The sequence below is a fragment of the Anoplopoma fimbria genome, chromosome 22 (genome assembly GCF_027596085.1).
Source record: "Anoplopoma fimbria isolate UVic2021 breed Golden Eagle Sablefish chromosome 22, Afim_UVic_2022, whole genome shotgun sequence".
Classification (NCBI taxonomy): Eukaryota; Metazoa; Chordata; class Actinopteri; order Perciformes; family Anoplopomatidae; genus Anoplopoma; species Anoplopoma fimbria.
In genome coordinates this window covers 9,329,266-9,346,300 of record NC_072470.1, presented here as the reverse complement: position 1 = coordinate 9,346,300, position 17,035 = coordinate 9,329,266, and the positions used below count along the sequence as shown (strand labels likewise).

General features: G+C 41.9%; 1 protein-coding gene across 1 annotated transcript in view; it reads left to right on the top strand.

The window, feature by feature from the left end:
• LOC129111485 (nck-associated protein 5-like) overlaps nucleotides 1-17,035 on the top strand; it is a 113,934-nt gene that overhangs the window by 87,939 nt on the left and 8,960 nt on the right. The window contains exons 11-17 of the mRNA XM_054623455.1: nucleotides 4,573-4,677; nucleotides 5,545-5,733; nucleotides 5,876-9,459; nucleotides 10,021-10,126; nucleotides 11,203-11,290; nucleotides 14,973-15,293; nucleotides 16,653-16,768. Of these exons, the coding sequence (XP_054479430.1) occupies nucleotides 4,573-4,677; nucleotides 5,545-5,733; nucleotides 5,876-9,459; nucleotides 10,021-10,126; nucleotides 11,203-11,290; nucleotides 14,973-15,293; nucleotides 16,653-16,768 (4,509 nt within the window). The remainder of the gene's footprint in view (nucleotides 1-4,572; nucleotides 4,678-5,544; nucleotides 5,734-5,875; nucleotides 9,460-10,020; nucleotides 10,127-11,202; nucleotides 11,291-14,972; nucleotides 15,294-16,652; nucleotides 16,769-17,035) is intronic.

The window sequence follows — 17,035 nt, the reverse complement described above, 5'->3', positions numbered from 1 at the left end:
GGACGACTTGTCTCCTTCACATCTGACAAAAAAAACAAAGATCTGAACCAGCAACAATCGAGTCTCTGTTCTGCAAGCATCACACAACAACCACTGTTTATATTCTCCACAAACCCCACATTCTCTTATTTGGATTGACTGGAAATTGCCTCAGTTCATCTCATTGGTCCCTTGGAAATCACCACTTTAGTGAAAAATGCCTGTGTGTGCACTCCAGCTAGATTTTCAAGGTGTAATTATGAGACAGACGAACCTGCCACCATAAGCTTTCCCCATCTATTGTGATACAGCATCCCAGGGCAATAAGGTCAGTTTGGAAAGTAGGGTTTCACATAATTGTGTAAATTCCAGGGTTCCTCGCTGTCAATATAAAAAATAGCAAGCTGCCAAAAGAGAGGAGAGGGAAAAGGAGCTGTCAGTCGGTCCAGACGAGAGAGAGAGAGAGAGCAGAAGAGAGAAAGAGGAGAGGATGAAAAGAGAGCAAGCAAGGGTAGATAAGAAGGGAAGGACAGGAGGGTGAAAATGGAGAGAGATGAGATAGTAGAGAGCCGAGACGGGGAAGAGGATGAAGTGAAAAACTAAGGGCAAAATAAAGAGGGACAGAAATGGCTGATACCTTGAGTAAAAAAAGGAAATAGAAATAATATGGCTCTCTTCAGTTCCAGCTATTTCCACCACCATTATTGGACAGGCAGGAACATTGTCAAGGGAAACTGCAATATAAAAGGCTTGAGGAGGGATATTGATGACATCACTGTGGGGACCGAGAGGTGGACCATGAGGTGCAATCTAGCTGCGGACCAGAATTAAGGCTGTGTAATGTGTTTTTCGAGATGATATATCCGTCGATCTGGCGTTGACTTGAACTTTGTGTGTCCACATTTCTGAAGATCATCACGGTGACGCTGCAGCTTTTAAACGTGTAGGTTTTCCCAGAGGAAAGTAATTTTCCCCGCCTGCTCATTACTTAACAATAACAATGACGTTAGAATTAATTATAACGTGAACATGCTGCTCCGGATGTTCTGTGGGCCTGTTATGAGCTCTCCAGTCATGTGTGGGAGAGCTGTTAAAAACATCTATATTTATCACAGGGCACTGGAACTCATACAGTATGTAATTCAGAATACTCCTTGTTTTATCCATTCATCTGTCAACTAATAGCACATACTGTAAAACCACCAAATATATATATAAAAAAGAAAAATCACATATTGTGAGAAGATCAATACCTCTTTAATGTCTTTTCGCTAAATGAAAATAAATTATTCAGCATGAAAAGCATAAAAAAGGATTGATTGATTAAATGTAATGTGTTTATTACCTTTCTTCACCTTCTTTCCAGTCTTTATGCTAAGCTACGCTAACTGAATGCTGTCTCCAACTTTCTCCGAATTATTCTTTAAAGTTCTAAATGTAATGAGTAAGAAGAATATGTGAATTATAAGTAAAAAAAAAAAATATTGCACCATTATCATGTTATGAAACCAAACCTACACACTTGCTTTATTACATTTTCCCGCCCACATACTAAACAATCCTAGCACAATTTCTAATAAAAATTAAAAAAAAAAAACAGGGTGAGTTTCATTTCTTCTCTCTCCTGGAGCCTTAATCACCCATATGAGTGTACTGTTTCCCATCTAGCTCTGGACCTTTTTGCTTATCAGTAATTAAACATTCTCTAGTTCCCTGAGGGCAGCTTGAGTTTCTCTGATAACGAACCAAAATGCTTTTAATGGGAGCTACACCAGCTGTGCACCTTTTGCCGCCTTCAGCTGAATTGGTTTGATTCCAGAAAATGCCATGTTTTCATTTCAGGGAGAAAAATCTGACATTCACTTTTGAAAATAACAATGATCGTTGTTTTCTGTCTTTGTGAGCCGAGGGAAAATAACTGGTGTGCAAGTCCCATTCCACTTATGCTGCCTCTCAAACGCGACAGGCAAGTGGCAACTGAGTCGCCCATTACTGGGACAAATACTCAGTGTTTCCTAACGTACCTCAGGGCCCCAAAGGACACCGCATGAACGCCATGACCTCATTATTTCCCCTGCAATTTTGCAGTTTGTATAGTCAAACGTTTCTGTGCAAGAAAAAAGTTAAAAATTCAAACAAATTATGCCACTTTTTAAGAACAGTCGTCATTTCTATAATCAAATTCGCAGATAGAGCCTTTAGATATTTTTCAATAGATATCTCACCCTAGTCTTGTGATAAATATTGCTTGTCATATTACAGCTCAGCCCGGAGCTGTCTCATATTCTGCTGTAGTTTAATGGGCTGTGAGTAGCCAGAGCTTTACGAAAAGCCTTTGTGATGAGTCAGACATATAGATTGGGTCACACAGGTGGGCGTCTTTCTTCTTGTTTTCTGACTGCTTGTCGACCCTGCTGGTGAGTGTATGTGTGGGCGTGATGCAGTCAACCAAAGAGTTTTTGACAGCGGCTGCCAATACTGATGTATGTGTTTGGAAGCTGCTTATTGCTGCTATTCTGAGCTGCTCTTCATTATGTTGAAATACGACCACTGTCAAGGCAAAAACAACAAAGAACAAAAGCAGGAAGCCTCTTGAATTTTCATCATGACACATAAAACTTCTCCATAGACTTTGCGACTAATGGACGTTACTAATAGTTATTAAAAGGCCAGGTTTGCATGATATATAACAGTCTTGCGAGCATTAATTCATGACTTTCATCTTGGCCTTGAACCTCCGAAAGTTCAAGATGTGCACACAGCCTTGTCATCTACCGTTTCCTTCCACTATCTCCCGCTGCGACCCTGTGACATTATTGACTGAATCCTTGATGAGGATGCTGAGGAGGTGAAACCGAGCACCCTGAGATAAGATCAGAGCCTCCCGTGACACCTCAGCCACTCCCATGCCCGTGTGGACAGCAGGGAGGCCCGGCGATGCGGCACCAGAGCTGCACAAATTTCAATTTCATGAGTTTAAAACTAAGGATGAGAAAAACATCTGAAGCCTTGGGTCCAAACTCGAAGAAAAACTAAAACGGCACAGCTCAATGCAATGTTTAGTTTTGAAAGAATAATGCTGAGGAAGCTACAGTGAATAGAATAAACACTTGGTGCAGTAATTTATTCAAGGTCAAATAAATGTTGACAGCCCTATTCTGACCTGGAAAAGGCACAACTAATAAATCTTCTACAGTTGCTTTTAACTACTTTGAACTAAATCAAACCAGGTTTTGAAGAGCAAACAGAGCTCTATGTTTTATTAATCCTACAAATACTAAGGAATACTTATCTCTGTGCAGAAAAAGCACTAAGTGCGGGCATCGATCTGTTTCCATGGCACCATTACCACTTCGTCACTGAAGGTGAAAAGTCTTATTAACAGCTCACACTGAAGAAGCTTTTTCATTTGGATGTTTTGCTGAAAGTTGAAGAGAAAAACGTAGGTTGGTTGTGTTTTTGGCTACAGGCAAAGTGATGCTGGTTGTTTGGTCTTCAGAGACAAAAGAAACAGTAAAGTTTTGGTGTCATTAAGAGCAGTTTTCTTTCTTTTTTTCCGAACAAAATGTTCAGAGGATGTCTTTCACAACAGAGAAAAAGTCAATACAAACTGTCAGCAAAGAGTTTTATGGAATGCAATAAAACTGAAGATGGATCTACCAGTTTGTATTTTAAAATGGCTATGGCATTGATGGAAAACGTGTGTAGTTTGTTTTCAAAGCTCAGTCTCCATTTGCAGAAGGTGACTTTCACTTTTATAACATGCAATTTTCTTGATATATATTTTGTTCTGCTGCAGGTACGCAGCGTGAGAAATGCATTTCATTTTAATGCTAAAAACTAAGACTGGAATCCATCAGAGCTCAGAAACACACAAACGTGTATATACATATACTCCCGCAGTGAGCATTAGTTTTACCCTTGGCAGGAAATGCAGCAAAAGATCAAGTGTTTTGTTCCGGCATATTTCCAGTTTAAGTCAATTTGAGCACAGGGAACCCAGTGTAATTAAGTTCTGAGATTAATACGTGGAGATGTATTTGGTTTTTGTGTCCTTCCCTCTTAAGCTGAAGAGTTAAATAACAGAAGAGACTGCGGACTAGCGTATGAATAAAAAAAAAAAAAAAAAAAAAAAAAAAAAAAAAAAAAAAAGGAATCCCTTACTCCCTGATGCAATTATTTCCTTTTCACATCATTTTTTTTTTTCTCCGGCCGATGACATTAATGACTTTGAGCGTATGAATCAGGGCTCTGCGTGGCACCAGTGGAGGGAATCTGATGGGCCGGCAAAATGTTGCTCTGCCTCAACACACTGTACAGCCTTTTGAGATGTTAAGAAAATCAATTATTTATTTTTCATTTCATTTTTATTGACAAATAAAACTTGAATGTTATGATGTTTCAGGTATTACATTTGATGATTTTTTTTTTTAAACAAACAGTATATTGATGAGGTGGCAAAAGAAGAGTATGTGCTTAGCATAGTGTTGATGAAATAAAATCCCCCTACCATTCTGCTGTTGTGTCATTTCAATTTCTTGAAATCCCTGCAGCGAGAATTCAATCCGGTGTGTCCTTCCTTTTGCCTTTCAGAAACTTCACTCTCGGATCATGGATCTATCTGCGGCAGATTTGCTTCTGGAGCCAGAGAGAAGCAAGGCCTTCTTACTTTCCAGGAATACAGACTCTCCCTTCAGTGTAAGCTTAATGGGAAACATGCGGGAGGCAATTGCTTATTTTTTGTTCAGACATATGAATCATCCAGGTAGCATAACCGCAAACCCCTTCAAGAAATCATTAAAGATATTAAAATACAGACCTAACTAGCTGAAGCCGTGACCCCTCCTCTGCTCTCAGCAGGAAGAGCTGGCAGTATCACTTGGCACTAAGAGGAATAAATCCTTGTCATATTACCAGAAAACCATCGATTGACTCGCCATCAGTAAAAATGACTCCATAGGACACTGTGGTACATTAGTCATCTTATGTATTATGCATTAAGGCCCGAAAATGAGTTATTTTACCCTTTTACCCCTCTGAGAATGCAATCTGATCAACTCTAATGTGTATCTTTGAGAGCGGAAGTGGAGGGAGAAAATGAAATAATAATAATTTAATCATAAATCATCTTGTTAAATTAATGTGCAAAAGTATCACATCTCTTTAAATAGGTTGCATTACGTGATACACACAAGTGAAACTAATTTCAGATCAGTGAAATATCTTATTTCTTGTCTGGCCTACAAGAATAAAATACTTTATCTGCCTAGTCAAATCCTCTGCAGTAAGATTGGAGAAACATCTGCTCTGCTATGGTGACTGCACATGGAAATGTGATTGATATTTTTGAATTGAGTTTGAAAAGTGCATTGCCTTAACATTTTAAGAAACTTTGATTGGTCTGTCAAGTCTTTGTTAAATATCTCTCATCACAAAATAAACAGCAAGATAGCAATTAGACACGCATCACTACCTGACAACTTGCACATCAAATACTCTCACATTTAGACTAAATGATGCTACAAGTTCATTTGGAGTAAAATGTCATGTCTCTCTATCTCATAGGAGGTTCAGTTGAATGGAAAGGCAGGTCTCCCCGTGGCCAAGTGTCTGAGCCAGCTGAGTCTGACAGTGCCAGCGCCTGTATACCCACGCAGCAGCTGTAGCAGTAGTGAGTTGTCGCTGTCAAGTGCATGCAGTGAATTCTCCAGCGGCTCCTACACCTGGAATGATGGACGCTCCTGTGGGAAAATGGTAAACCCTCTCACTCTATGATAGACACAGTAGCTGTAGTAGTACAGTAGCTCATGAAGATCCCTGTTTGCTATTTTTCATCTTGATAAATCAATTTTCTGTAGGAGTACTTCTTGACCCGCTCTTTCTTTTTGCCCTGTAGTCATCTCTGACCTGGGAGAAGAGGCTGAGTTTGGGTTCGTCAGCTCCGAGTAATATCTGCAACCCTCCGGAAGAGCAGCCGCCCACAAGGCGCAAAGAGAGCAACATACTAGAGGGACTGAGAAAGCTCCAGAGGAGGAAACACAGGAGCTCCTCTGCTTCCTCCAAGGTCTCCACAAAGTCCGCCGACAAAGACTGCATGAACTCCAACGAGGGCATCTACTCCCTGGGTATCAAGAGCGGCAGTAAAGGGGTGTCCAAGCCTACCCATGTGGGTAGAACTTTAGCTGTTGGGGGCAAGAAGTTCTCCTACGACTCTGATGATGCCGACGATGAATTGGCACATTCCAGTAGAGGAGACGACATCCCAACAAAGGACAGCTGGTTTTACTGTAAGAGGCTCTCCCGCAGTATTTCAGACAGTTTGTGTAGCTGGGAGGGGTTACAGGACAATGGAGGTGGAGTAGACGGTAGCTCAGGTCTACTGGCTACAAAACACCCTTCTGGCTGTGACTCAAAAGAGCGTCCTGAGAAACTCCTGAGTTTCATTAACAGTTTTCTCCCTGAGGGAGGGCGGAAATCAGCTTTTACTAGACCATCCTTGCTGCACTTCACACCTTCAGACCCAAATCCCCTCTCTGACGTGGATGATCCGGAGGAACTCAACTCTGAGTCTAGTGACATCCGAATGTCCTTCCGCCAGCCACCAGATCAAGCAGAGAGGGACTCCAAGAGGGTGTCACGAGATGCTGCCAAGCTGCTTGCACAACAGTGCTTGCGGAGAGAGCAGGGACGCACCCAGTCTGCAGACGGGAGGCCCAGGCCTTTCAGCCTAATTAAGGAGCCCAAGGCGGCAAAGTGTACTCAGTCTGAGGAGAGCATTTTGGCAATATTTGATGCAGAAGGAGAGCCTATTGAACTTTGTGCTCAGAAGTTCACTGCATGTGCTGGGTCTCGAAATGACATTCAAAGTAACAAGGTAATTGCCGATTACGCAGAACTAGTGCCTCGCGAGAGGCCGACGAGGCAAAAATCAGCAAATGCAAGAAACTACACTGTTCTTGAATCTCCAGAGAAGCCATCTGAATATCAAATTAGGTCTAGCAAGACAAGCAATAGCATTGAGGGCAGTGCAGAGAGGCTGTCAATGCAGCTGACTCCACAAAGGAAACTAATCAAACCACCAAGCAGCCGACCTAATAAAGACCACTCCATCCCTCCCATGAACGATTCTGTAGCGTCGAAGTCCAGTGGTTCGAAGATACCCGGTCGAAACAAACCTTTAGGATCACCACTGAGATTTTCTAAGGGCTCTTCCACTGAACCAAGTAACAGTGGTATCTCAGGACCCTCTGCTCAGGAGAAATCCCCCTCCTCTCCTGCAGTTAAATTGTCAAGGTTCATCAAAACACCAGGAACCTGCTCACAGAGCCCAAAGGCAGTGAACTCCAAGCTAACTAGCAGGGCCGAATTGAGTAAGAGCTCCTCCTCCGGTTCCCCACACCTCTCAAGGAGGCACCTGGAGTATGCTGACAATGGTGAACAGCCAACTAGAGACAAACACTGTGAAACCAGCAAAAATAAACTCAGGTCCCCTTCTCCTCCTCCTCCCCCAGGCCGCACCACCTCCTTACTGATCAGACCAAATTATGAAGGGTCGCCTCAAGCACATAAAACATGGGTGGCTCAAAACTCCACACCAACCACTGTGAGGGGCCCTCCCCCAAGTTACCACACCTCACTCGTACCAAATATGCAAACTACGCTACCCATCAAGGATAAAGACTGTTTAGACTTGGATGCAGGCTATGGGACTGCACTTGCACCTCAGAAACTGGTCGAGAAAACCAGTCAGCACCTTCAAAAGTCCCCCGCCACGACTCAGACAACTACTAAAGGCACTTCAAAGAGGATGACCACGAAAGACTACCTCCCTTCTGCAAACTCAGGGTGTGCTCCAGAAACTGAAAATGCACCTAAAAGCTCAAAGAATGTCCCTCCTCCCTACAGTGCCCTCAGAGGGTCCTCACTTCAAAACTCGTTTGCAAGTAAAAGAGGATCAACCCATGATATTGTCCATCAGACAGTACAGAAGACTTCTATTAGTTTACCTTTATCGTTTCAGGGCACACCTCAAGGTAAAACAGAACCCCAAAATGGCAAAGCTGTTGTCAGCCCACCCAGCTCAGTCCTAACTTCCCCCAACTCTGCAGAAAAAGCCTCAAAGACTCGCATCCCAATGGGTTTTAAAGCATTTTTAAAATCTCCCCCTAGCCATAAAAATAGTCCCTCTATACCAGGCAAGCAAGAGAAAGATCATATCAACTCAGTCTCTAAGGAGACTGTGACTTCGAATGCTTCTACCCAGTGTGACAGCTTGCAGCCAGTGTACAGTATTGATTCACCACCCAAGATGTCTGTTACAGAGGCGAAAGGTGAAGTCCAGTGTAGGTTACCGGAAGACGAAGTGCATCCTGCTGTGTTGCCAGAGGAGGAAGAGGTTTGCGATAAAGGGAAAAGGAGTAGTCAGCTTTTCTCTAGATCCATATCTGTTACTACCAAAGCTCATCTTAAGCCAGCCTTGGGGATGAATGGCGCCAAAGCGAGGAGCCAGAGTTTCAGCACCAACTACATGGAGAAACCCAACATCAATTCTCTAGATGGGCCAGGGAAAATCCGAACACAGATCATTACCAACTCGGGTGAAAGGGGAAACTCTTTGTCAAGGCAGACTTCATTGGAGGTACCAAGTGCTGGGTTAGCGGAAAGCCCGATCCATTCCCCCAGGTCTAGGCTAAGCCACTATGGAGGCATGACGGGGTCAAATAGTCACAACGGCCTCCTTGAGAGAACTTCTAAATCAGGCTCCAAAGATCTAAAAGGGGAGGCAATCACCTCACCTCAAAAAGAGGCCCGCAGTTTACCCATCAGTGATAGGATTGGCTTGAACAATATTCGTAAGCCAGCAAAAGTTGCCTCTCATCCACAGTTTCATCCTCCCTCCTCTTGTGTCTATCGCTCAGAAAATCCAGCGCAAGAGACAGGAGGCTTAGAAACCACCACTAACGAGCCAGACTTTAGCAGGGAAGTCAAAACCCAGGCAGACTCTTCGGATACGGAGGAGCAAAAAATCAGCCCAACAGTCTGCACTATTGAAGAGAAAGTCATGATGGGAATCGAAGAGAATTTGCAGAAATTTCAAGAACAGGAGAAAGTAGCTGCCACTGAGACCAAACAAAAAACGGGCCCCTCTCTGGCAAACTGGTTCGGACTCCGTAAGAGCAAACTTCCAGCTCTGAGTGGTAAGAAAGCCGACCCTCCTAAGGGAAAAGAGGAGAAGAAAGAGTCAAAGATCGGGTCGGTGCTTGGAGGCAAACAGATGAAGTCTGACAAGAAGAAGGATAAGAAGAAAAATGATAACCAGCAGAGGGACAGTCAGGAGGTGCAGAATCTGTCAGAGATGAACAACAAGCTGAGCTCCATCATGGACCACTGCAACAATCAGATGGGTCAGATTGCCAGTCAGATCCAGTGTACAACAGCCTTTATTGGCAAAGACCAGTTTGTGAAAGAGCTTCTTGGCAGGTGGGTGAAACAACATCTTTGTCATCAAGTAAAAATCAAGAATGAATTACCCCTTAATTGATCGGATGCTATGCTGATTACTTCCTGCCACTGAGCCTTCGCAGAGTTGTCAAGTGAATCGACAATTTAAAACAAATTGGTTGTTCTATTAAATTAAACATGAGCCACCGTTGCATTAAACTTGTGTGTTCGGAGAAAAACTGATAAATAAACAGCACAAACAGCAGCTGTCTGTTTGAGTTATGACTCCACTCCTGTGAGCATTAGCAGATCTCGGACCAGCATCCAGACACATAGTCAGCACACTCAAGGTAAAGCATCTGTAAAGCCAGGAAAGCTCCACATTTCATGCTTCTCCCTTTCATTGATTTGTCACTTCAAATCACAGCTGACAGATTTTTATCCAGAGTTAATGTAATCACTTGAAAAGGGAGCACTTCATAGAGGTTGTTAAACATTTGACGGCATTTCTGCGTGTGTTCTCGTATGTCAATGCGATTTATCAGCAGGCTCACTTTCATGCAGACATAAAAACAGATCAAATTTTATTTTTTCTCGCAGGTCTGCAGTGAAGGGCAACTGTGTGGCTGCGTCTCCGCCTGGGATCTCCACACCCAAGAAACACAGCGAAATGCAGGGAGATATGGAGATCTGTCCAGATACTGCTGTAAGTGAGCAAACACGCCACAACTTTATTAAATGTGTGTCTGTGTCGAGCTCTGCTAGTTTGTCTCTGGCTATGGTTTGACAGGCTGTTGGCACACACACACATACATGCATATTCCCACAGGTCTTCACACTTGTACAGTACATGCACATGTTCACAAACGCATCCACAGCTGCACCGCCTCTTCACCATTATATCCCCCGAAGCCTCGCTATTGATTCACATTGTGCTTTGAGTCAGCCAACAATTCATCACCTACTTTTTTCAGTGTCCATCCAAACCAATGTTGTTGTTGTTGTTTCCACAAGGCTGAGGTTTTTTTTAACTACATCTCACACAGGGACAGACATCAGGTCATGCGTGTAATATACAACCTTAAATAAGGCCTCTTTCAGCTGCTTGTTTCTTCAAATCACATATGCGCACTTTGTAAGTAAAAAGGCCCAAATTATGACCTTGTGGATTTATTATTTTTTATCTGTCAGTCAAAAAATGACGGACTGCCTGAGTGCTTGAGAGAGCTCGAAAAAAAGCAAGACGGCAATAAAATAAGAAAGTATAAGGAGGGAGCTGAATGGAGGGAGAGAATCACACAAAGAGAATCTCACTGCATAATGTAGGACATTTAATCCAGATGATGTGGAATTTTGATAACATGGAGGAGCCAGTTATCGCAGGCACTAAATTTGACAAAGGAGCCATTTAAAACCATCCTCCAAGCTCTCTCTCTATCTTCTCCCCACAGAAATACAACAAAAGAAGGACACTTTATGACCTACAAGCTCCGTTTCTTTTACCACCCCAAAACCACTTTAAAAAATAACCCAATTAAAGTAAGGCAGAAAAAAAGTACTACACTTGCCTTACTTCTTTTTGGAACAAAACTTTAAACATAATACACAATGCCAGAAACCCAAAAGTCATACAATACATGAATCTGTAGGTTCTCCTTTCTCACTTTTCTATTGCAAATTGCCTCAAAAGGAAGAAATATAAAATGGATAAATGTAAGATAATGAAACGTGACACTTATCTACAGTATAATGTATCAACATCACTGTTTGTTTGTATTCTAGACCCTTTTATTGACTCAGAAGATCAACCTGAGGGCTGAAAATGAAGAGGGACGCATCCCAGACACAGCTTGCCAAGACCACATGATAGGTAAGCTTTTATACGACTTACAGTGCCGAGTTAAGTTATTGATAAAGTGCCTAAAACAATGCTGACATGTTTTCCATGCAACTGGGTTGACCCATCTTGTGTGAAATATTCCTTTTTACAACTTCTCTCTTGTTACTTTTATGCTAAATGTTTCATGTTGTCTGTTTTAAGCCACTGAGCTTCATATTTGCAAGTGATTACCTCACCCACTACTGATTTTTTCCAAGTGAGCTTTCGATAAGCTGTCACGAACCATCACGGAGCAACGAGTGCAACGGAGCATTCACACGTCTTTTTACAGTTGTGATTTCCTGATATGATTGACAACTCAATTCCTCTGCCAACTAATTCCCCACACTGCCAGACTTGCCATAACTGTGGGGGGAAAAAGCAGCAGCTGTGAAGAAATATAATAAAAAATGAAACTTGTTGACAATCTAGTCAGATGATTGAAGTGCAACCAGATGATATTTTACAATGCCTGGGCAGCTAAGGAAGTGAAAAAATAGATGCATCAATTAATTTGTGAGACGGGATGATGGTTTCTGTTATTGCAGTGTGTTGTATTATGTAATTTAAATAATGGAGAGAGAGTGTAAATGCTGTTTACTCGATGGAGTGCAGCGAGTTCGTCACTCATATATCACTCAGTTGAACATTTGAGAAATTGTCTGTGATCGATCTAAAAGGTTTTAATGCCTTTTTGTGATATAATACCATACAGGACTCTCCTTTTTGTGATAACTTGGAACCACATGCAAAAAAGTGCTAATGTTTTTCTTTTAAGGTGAGACAATAAATGCAAAAACATAGTTTTATCATGCATTGGTCAATTTTGAGAGTTTAGGCTATTTTACTCCCATAACATGCCAGTATACACATTTAGGTGTTTATTTTAGCAGTTTGTCTTTTTGCATCTGCAGATATCTCCTAAATACACAAAATGTTAGCATTAGATAATACGTAACATTTCAGAAAACTACAATACACAACACAATAATAAACCTAAACTTAATAAGTAATCATCTTCTTCCTATCTTGTTCATTTAAAGCTGCTGTCATCAATATCTTTGCTTCATTGTTGGCACTGTTTATATCCAGAATATTCTTAGAAATAATCTCTTTAGAACCAGAAAACTGCTTCTCAGCTTTTCCTTATTTGTTTAAAGTTGAACGTTTATCTTAAAATCTGAGTTGGAAAACTTGAGTGTGGAAATTAACTCATGATGTGTCACAGCCACGGCGCCAAAAATGAAATGCTTAATTGTCTCTGTGTTCTGATTAACATGCTGCCTTTTTTAATATTTTGCCAGCTAAGCACTTCCAGACAGTATAAACTAAATATTTCATAAAGGTTTCAGCGGTGGCTGCTCATTGCTCCTCAGCGCTGCTTTAATGCCACATATCTCCAAAGTGCAGCATTCACAGGCCTAATGCCAGACAAACACATCCATCATATAAATAGTTTACATCCAGCGATCATGATGCAAGCAGCGCTGAGCAAAATCCGAGTTATGAATGTGGACTTTGAAGTTCACTCTGCACTGGTCAGTTATTGTATATTAGCAGAACTTCCCTCGAGGCAGTATTTCCTCTTGTAAAGGGACAATAAATAACATTTTGACTGGCCCATAGCACAGAATGAGCCTAATATATCTGCAGGGGTTTGACAGCAGTGTTGATCAATACCAATGATTCGGCAATTATTTCACTGCCTGCTGATGCTTCTGGCTTTCAAACTTACTTTCTACTCTGTTTTGGAAACACACAACCACGAGATGATACAAAGCAAAAAAAAATGCATTAATGCAACATGCTGGACCCAAAATACTACTCTCTGTTGTGGAAATGTGACTTAAAAAATAGTGTGATTAGCATTGCATTTTCACCTGATTGCTGACAGATATATCTTCTAGATAAGGTTTTTTGGAGATGACACCTTTGACTCCTCCTCATTGCATGAAAAGCTAATTTCACACTGTGGACGGATCAACAAACCAGCTCTCTCCTCTCAAACCCTGGAGGTTGTAAACAGAAGAGTCATGAAAAACTACATTGTGTCCAGTTGTTGTGGCCTCTGGGTAGAATTACCTTGGACCATGTTATGGTTTTGGTTATAGGGGGCATTTTGAACTGCCAGGCTTGGCATTCAATTATAGCGCTGTGTAATCTACGGCTCTCTCCAGCTTTCTCTTTCTCACACAGACACATAAGCATGTGTGTATTCTTTCTTTGCATATCAACTACATAAACCAACTGACCTCTTTTAAATCTAACTACAGTATACAATCCAGTAACTACTTTTCCTTAGATATCCCTCAAATTCACACTAATGTTGGCACAAATTTCAGGTACTATACACCTTTTAAATGGAATAACCTGCAAACTGCCATCAAACTACATTGTTACATTCCTTTTAGATATTTAAAAGGTTTATCATCTTATATTCTTTATGATTCTTGTAAGTGATTTTGATCCCCGTTTATTGTGTGGATCTTAATTTCAATGAGACAGCCTGATTAAAAGATAAATGTAATAAAAAAGTAACAGGCCATCTGTCCAACGAACACTGTGCATGTGTACATCCAAACACAGAGGACTCATTTTCACAGGTTCTCCATGCGAAGTATGGTGTTGAATGTCAGGAGCAAGTCATAAAAAGAAAGTGAACGTAAACAAGAACACAGACGTCATCACATCATCTGTGAATGTATTGACTGTGCTTTGGCATCCAGAGGAGATTGCAGTTGTTACTTTATTGCATTACCAATGGCCCCCAGAGACATAAGAGGAAATGGATCAATAGTTTAAGCTTCAGACTCAAATGTAAATGTGATCCGCCCTTGCAAACTGTAAAACCCAACAGACTTCAGAGGGGAACTTTCATTCAGAGAAGGGAATGCTCATGAGTAGACTGTGTTTTTGCTCTAGCATCCCATCGAGACTATACAGCTGAGAAGCAGAGCCTGTCAATATCGATCCATCTCTAGCCCGGTCTGCTTTCAGAGTTTTCACTCGCCAATATTTTGAGAGACAGAACTGGCAGCTGCAGAGGATTAACAGTGCGCAGCAATACGGACAATAACTTAATATGTAATTTGAATTTGAACAAAGATAAATATATGAACCCTTTTGCTTTTACAAATCTCAGCAAAAAGTTGCAAATCACAAATAATGAGCCAATGTAACTGTTGGCCGTCAGCGCTCAAAGTGAGCTAGGCCGTCCATCTGTTCCAGCCTGAGTCAAGGCTCTGCAAACTGTGGCTTCTGAACCACATCCATCTGTTGCTACTTGCTGTCATTTCTCCTGATTACCACCCAGCGTGCACGCTGATGAATCCAAGGAACATGTCCTCGGGCTGTAGCTCAAATGTATGTTTTGTTCAGAATTGCCAGCAGCAGGTGCTTTTCTTGTGTCATAACATATTAGAATTGTACATATGTTGTTACAATGTCTCTACCAAGAGTGTCTGATAGGAACATTAGGATAAGGTGGAGCCAACACTAACTATTAACTACAATCAAATGCTCTTTTATCCTTTTCTACTTCTGAACCTGCTCCAGATGCCCTCTTTACTCACCACCCTTTCCGTTGCATGTGAATCCGAGCCTTCCTTTCTTTACCTGTCTCGTTGCTCCCGTGCTTCTCCCAGACATCAAACTCCTCTCCCTGTCACTTTAGGGTCCGGCTGTCAGATGAGAACCCTGGACAGCGGGATCGGCACCTTTCCTCTCCCCGACTCCGTCACCCGGGCCAGCGGTCGCCACATCCCCAAATCTGAGTCCAGCCCAGATGGGGTGACCGCCGGCTCCTCTGATCTAGATCGGGAGCCTCTCTCTTCTCACCCAGACCCCTCACAACCTGATGTGAAAGTGCCTTCCCTCCCAAAAACCCGCCCGCATGCCCCTACCAGCATGGGTCACTCCCTGTCCGACCCCAATGTGACCTGCAGCGACAACGCACAAGACTCCCAGAGCCACCTGCCCAAATTAGCAGCTTCAGGTAAGTCAAGAACCTTTTTAAATTCAGGGTTTCTCCAGGTAAACTTTGCATTTAGTGCTAGGTTATTCTACTCCAAGATCATCATTGTTAGCATGTCGTAGCACCACATGACAAAGAAGAACCTATTCATTTCTATTTGATTTCCTAAATCAACGCCAAATAAATTGAAATGCACGTCTGTTTAAGCAACTAATATCACGCTGGATTGCAAAGTCTTGGAAAAGCTTGTTTTACCTTTCAGAAAGTAAGTGAAATATTGAATGTTACTGTACTTTATGTGAACACATTTCTCTCCAGACTGCTCAAGGCGCCAGACGAGGAAGTTGTTGACTTTATTAGACTCTGATTAAAAGAAGAACCTTGTTTGTTCAGCTGATATTGAAGCTAATGCATCAACACTGACGTCTGCTAACCAATGAAATCAGATAGGCATGTCAGCACAGCCATAGATCATAAAGAGCCTTCTGCCTCTGTGTTCGGTGCGATGCACAGAGGAAAGATGGTGTGTAGGATGCAATCAGACGGCTGATTAAAGCTACAATAACACACAGGGTTGAGCGATCACGTCTGAGGTTTTATGCTTCCAGGACTTTAGCCTGCATCTATTTTACCTCAGTGCTGCGGTGGCACTCCAGAGGCAGCAATTGGAGTCACAACTGTCGGTGCAAACAGAGAGCAACTCCTGTTTAGTCTTCCCCGCTGTACAAGTTGATTAAAAGAGCCTCTGTTCATTTTAGCCTCTATCCTCTCTATCATTAGTAGAATCACAAAGAAGGAGCAGCGTTGTTGTTTGCTTCCTAATAGGCGTGGGGGTAAGAAGGTGAAAGGACTTTTATGATACTGATGCAGAATTTTTCTGATGGAGATGAAGCACTGGCCAAAAGCGGGCTGTTATTCATAATGCAGCTCAATGTTAAAAGAGACAATTAAATTGGCGTCTGTCCGAGACAGCAGTAGGCGGAGTGATAATAAGGCAGCGCTTTGTCGTTCAGGGCCGACAGCTGAAAGCTGTTATATCAGGACTGCCAGGAGTCATGGCGGGGCACAGTGGCAGGGTGGACATCATTAATGTTTGATGGCTTGGTTATTGTGCAGCGCCATTCATATGTGCATAAAAAAAAACGGATGTGTATGCAGTTAGATTGGTTTTGCCTAAATGGATATTCTCATCCTTTGTTTCATCAATATGTCTGTCCGAAGGAAAGATTGTCACTTTGGAGGAATTCAGATGATGTTTTCCTCTTCTCTCTGTCTATTTGCATTACATTGTTAGTGATGGAATAGTGAATGCAAAACAGTTTCTTTTATTTACTGTACAGCCCCATGACTCATTTCTCCTTTGTCTCTTTGGACTTATAGATGCAATCAAGACAAAGAGGTTGAGTCTCTGCGCCCTACGCAGCAACATCTCCACAGAGGACAAAGAGACGGAAACAGAGAGGAAGATGAAAGACCAGGATCATGATATGCCCGCTGTATGTCCTTTACATTACAATATGCACAACTCTGGCTGAAAGTATTTATAATTTACATATTTACACGTGTTAAAAAGTTTAAAGAAATAAAGACAAAACATCCTGCAGAACAGTTATATTCCAAAACTATCCGGGGAAAGAAAAATGTTGAAAGATTTTTGTTGTTTGATGTTTTTGTTGTTTTTGTTCTCTACACTGGCAACATATTAGTGGTAGTCTTCTTTAAAAATGCCAATATTTTAAACTGCTTTTTTTAAACTATGAACA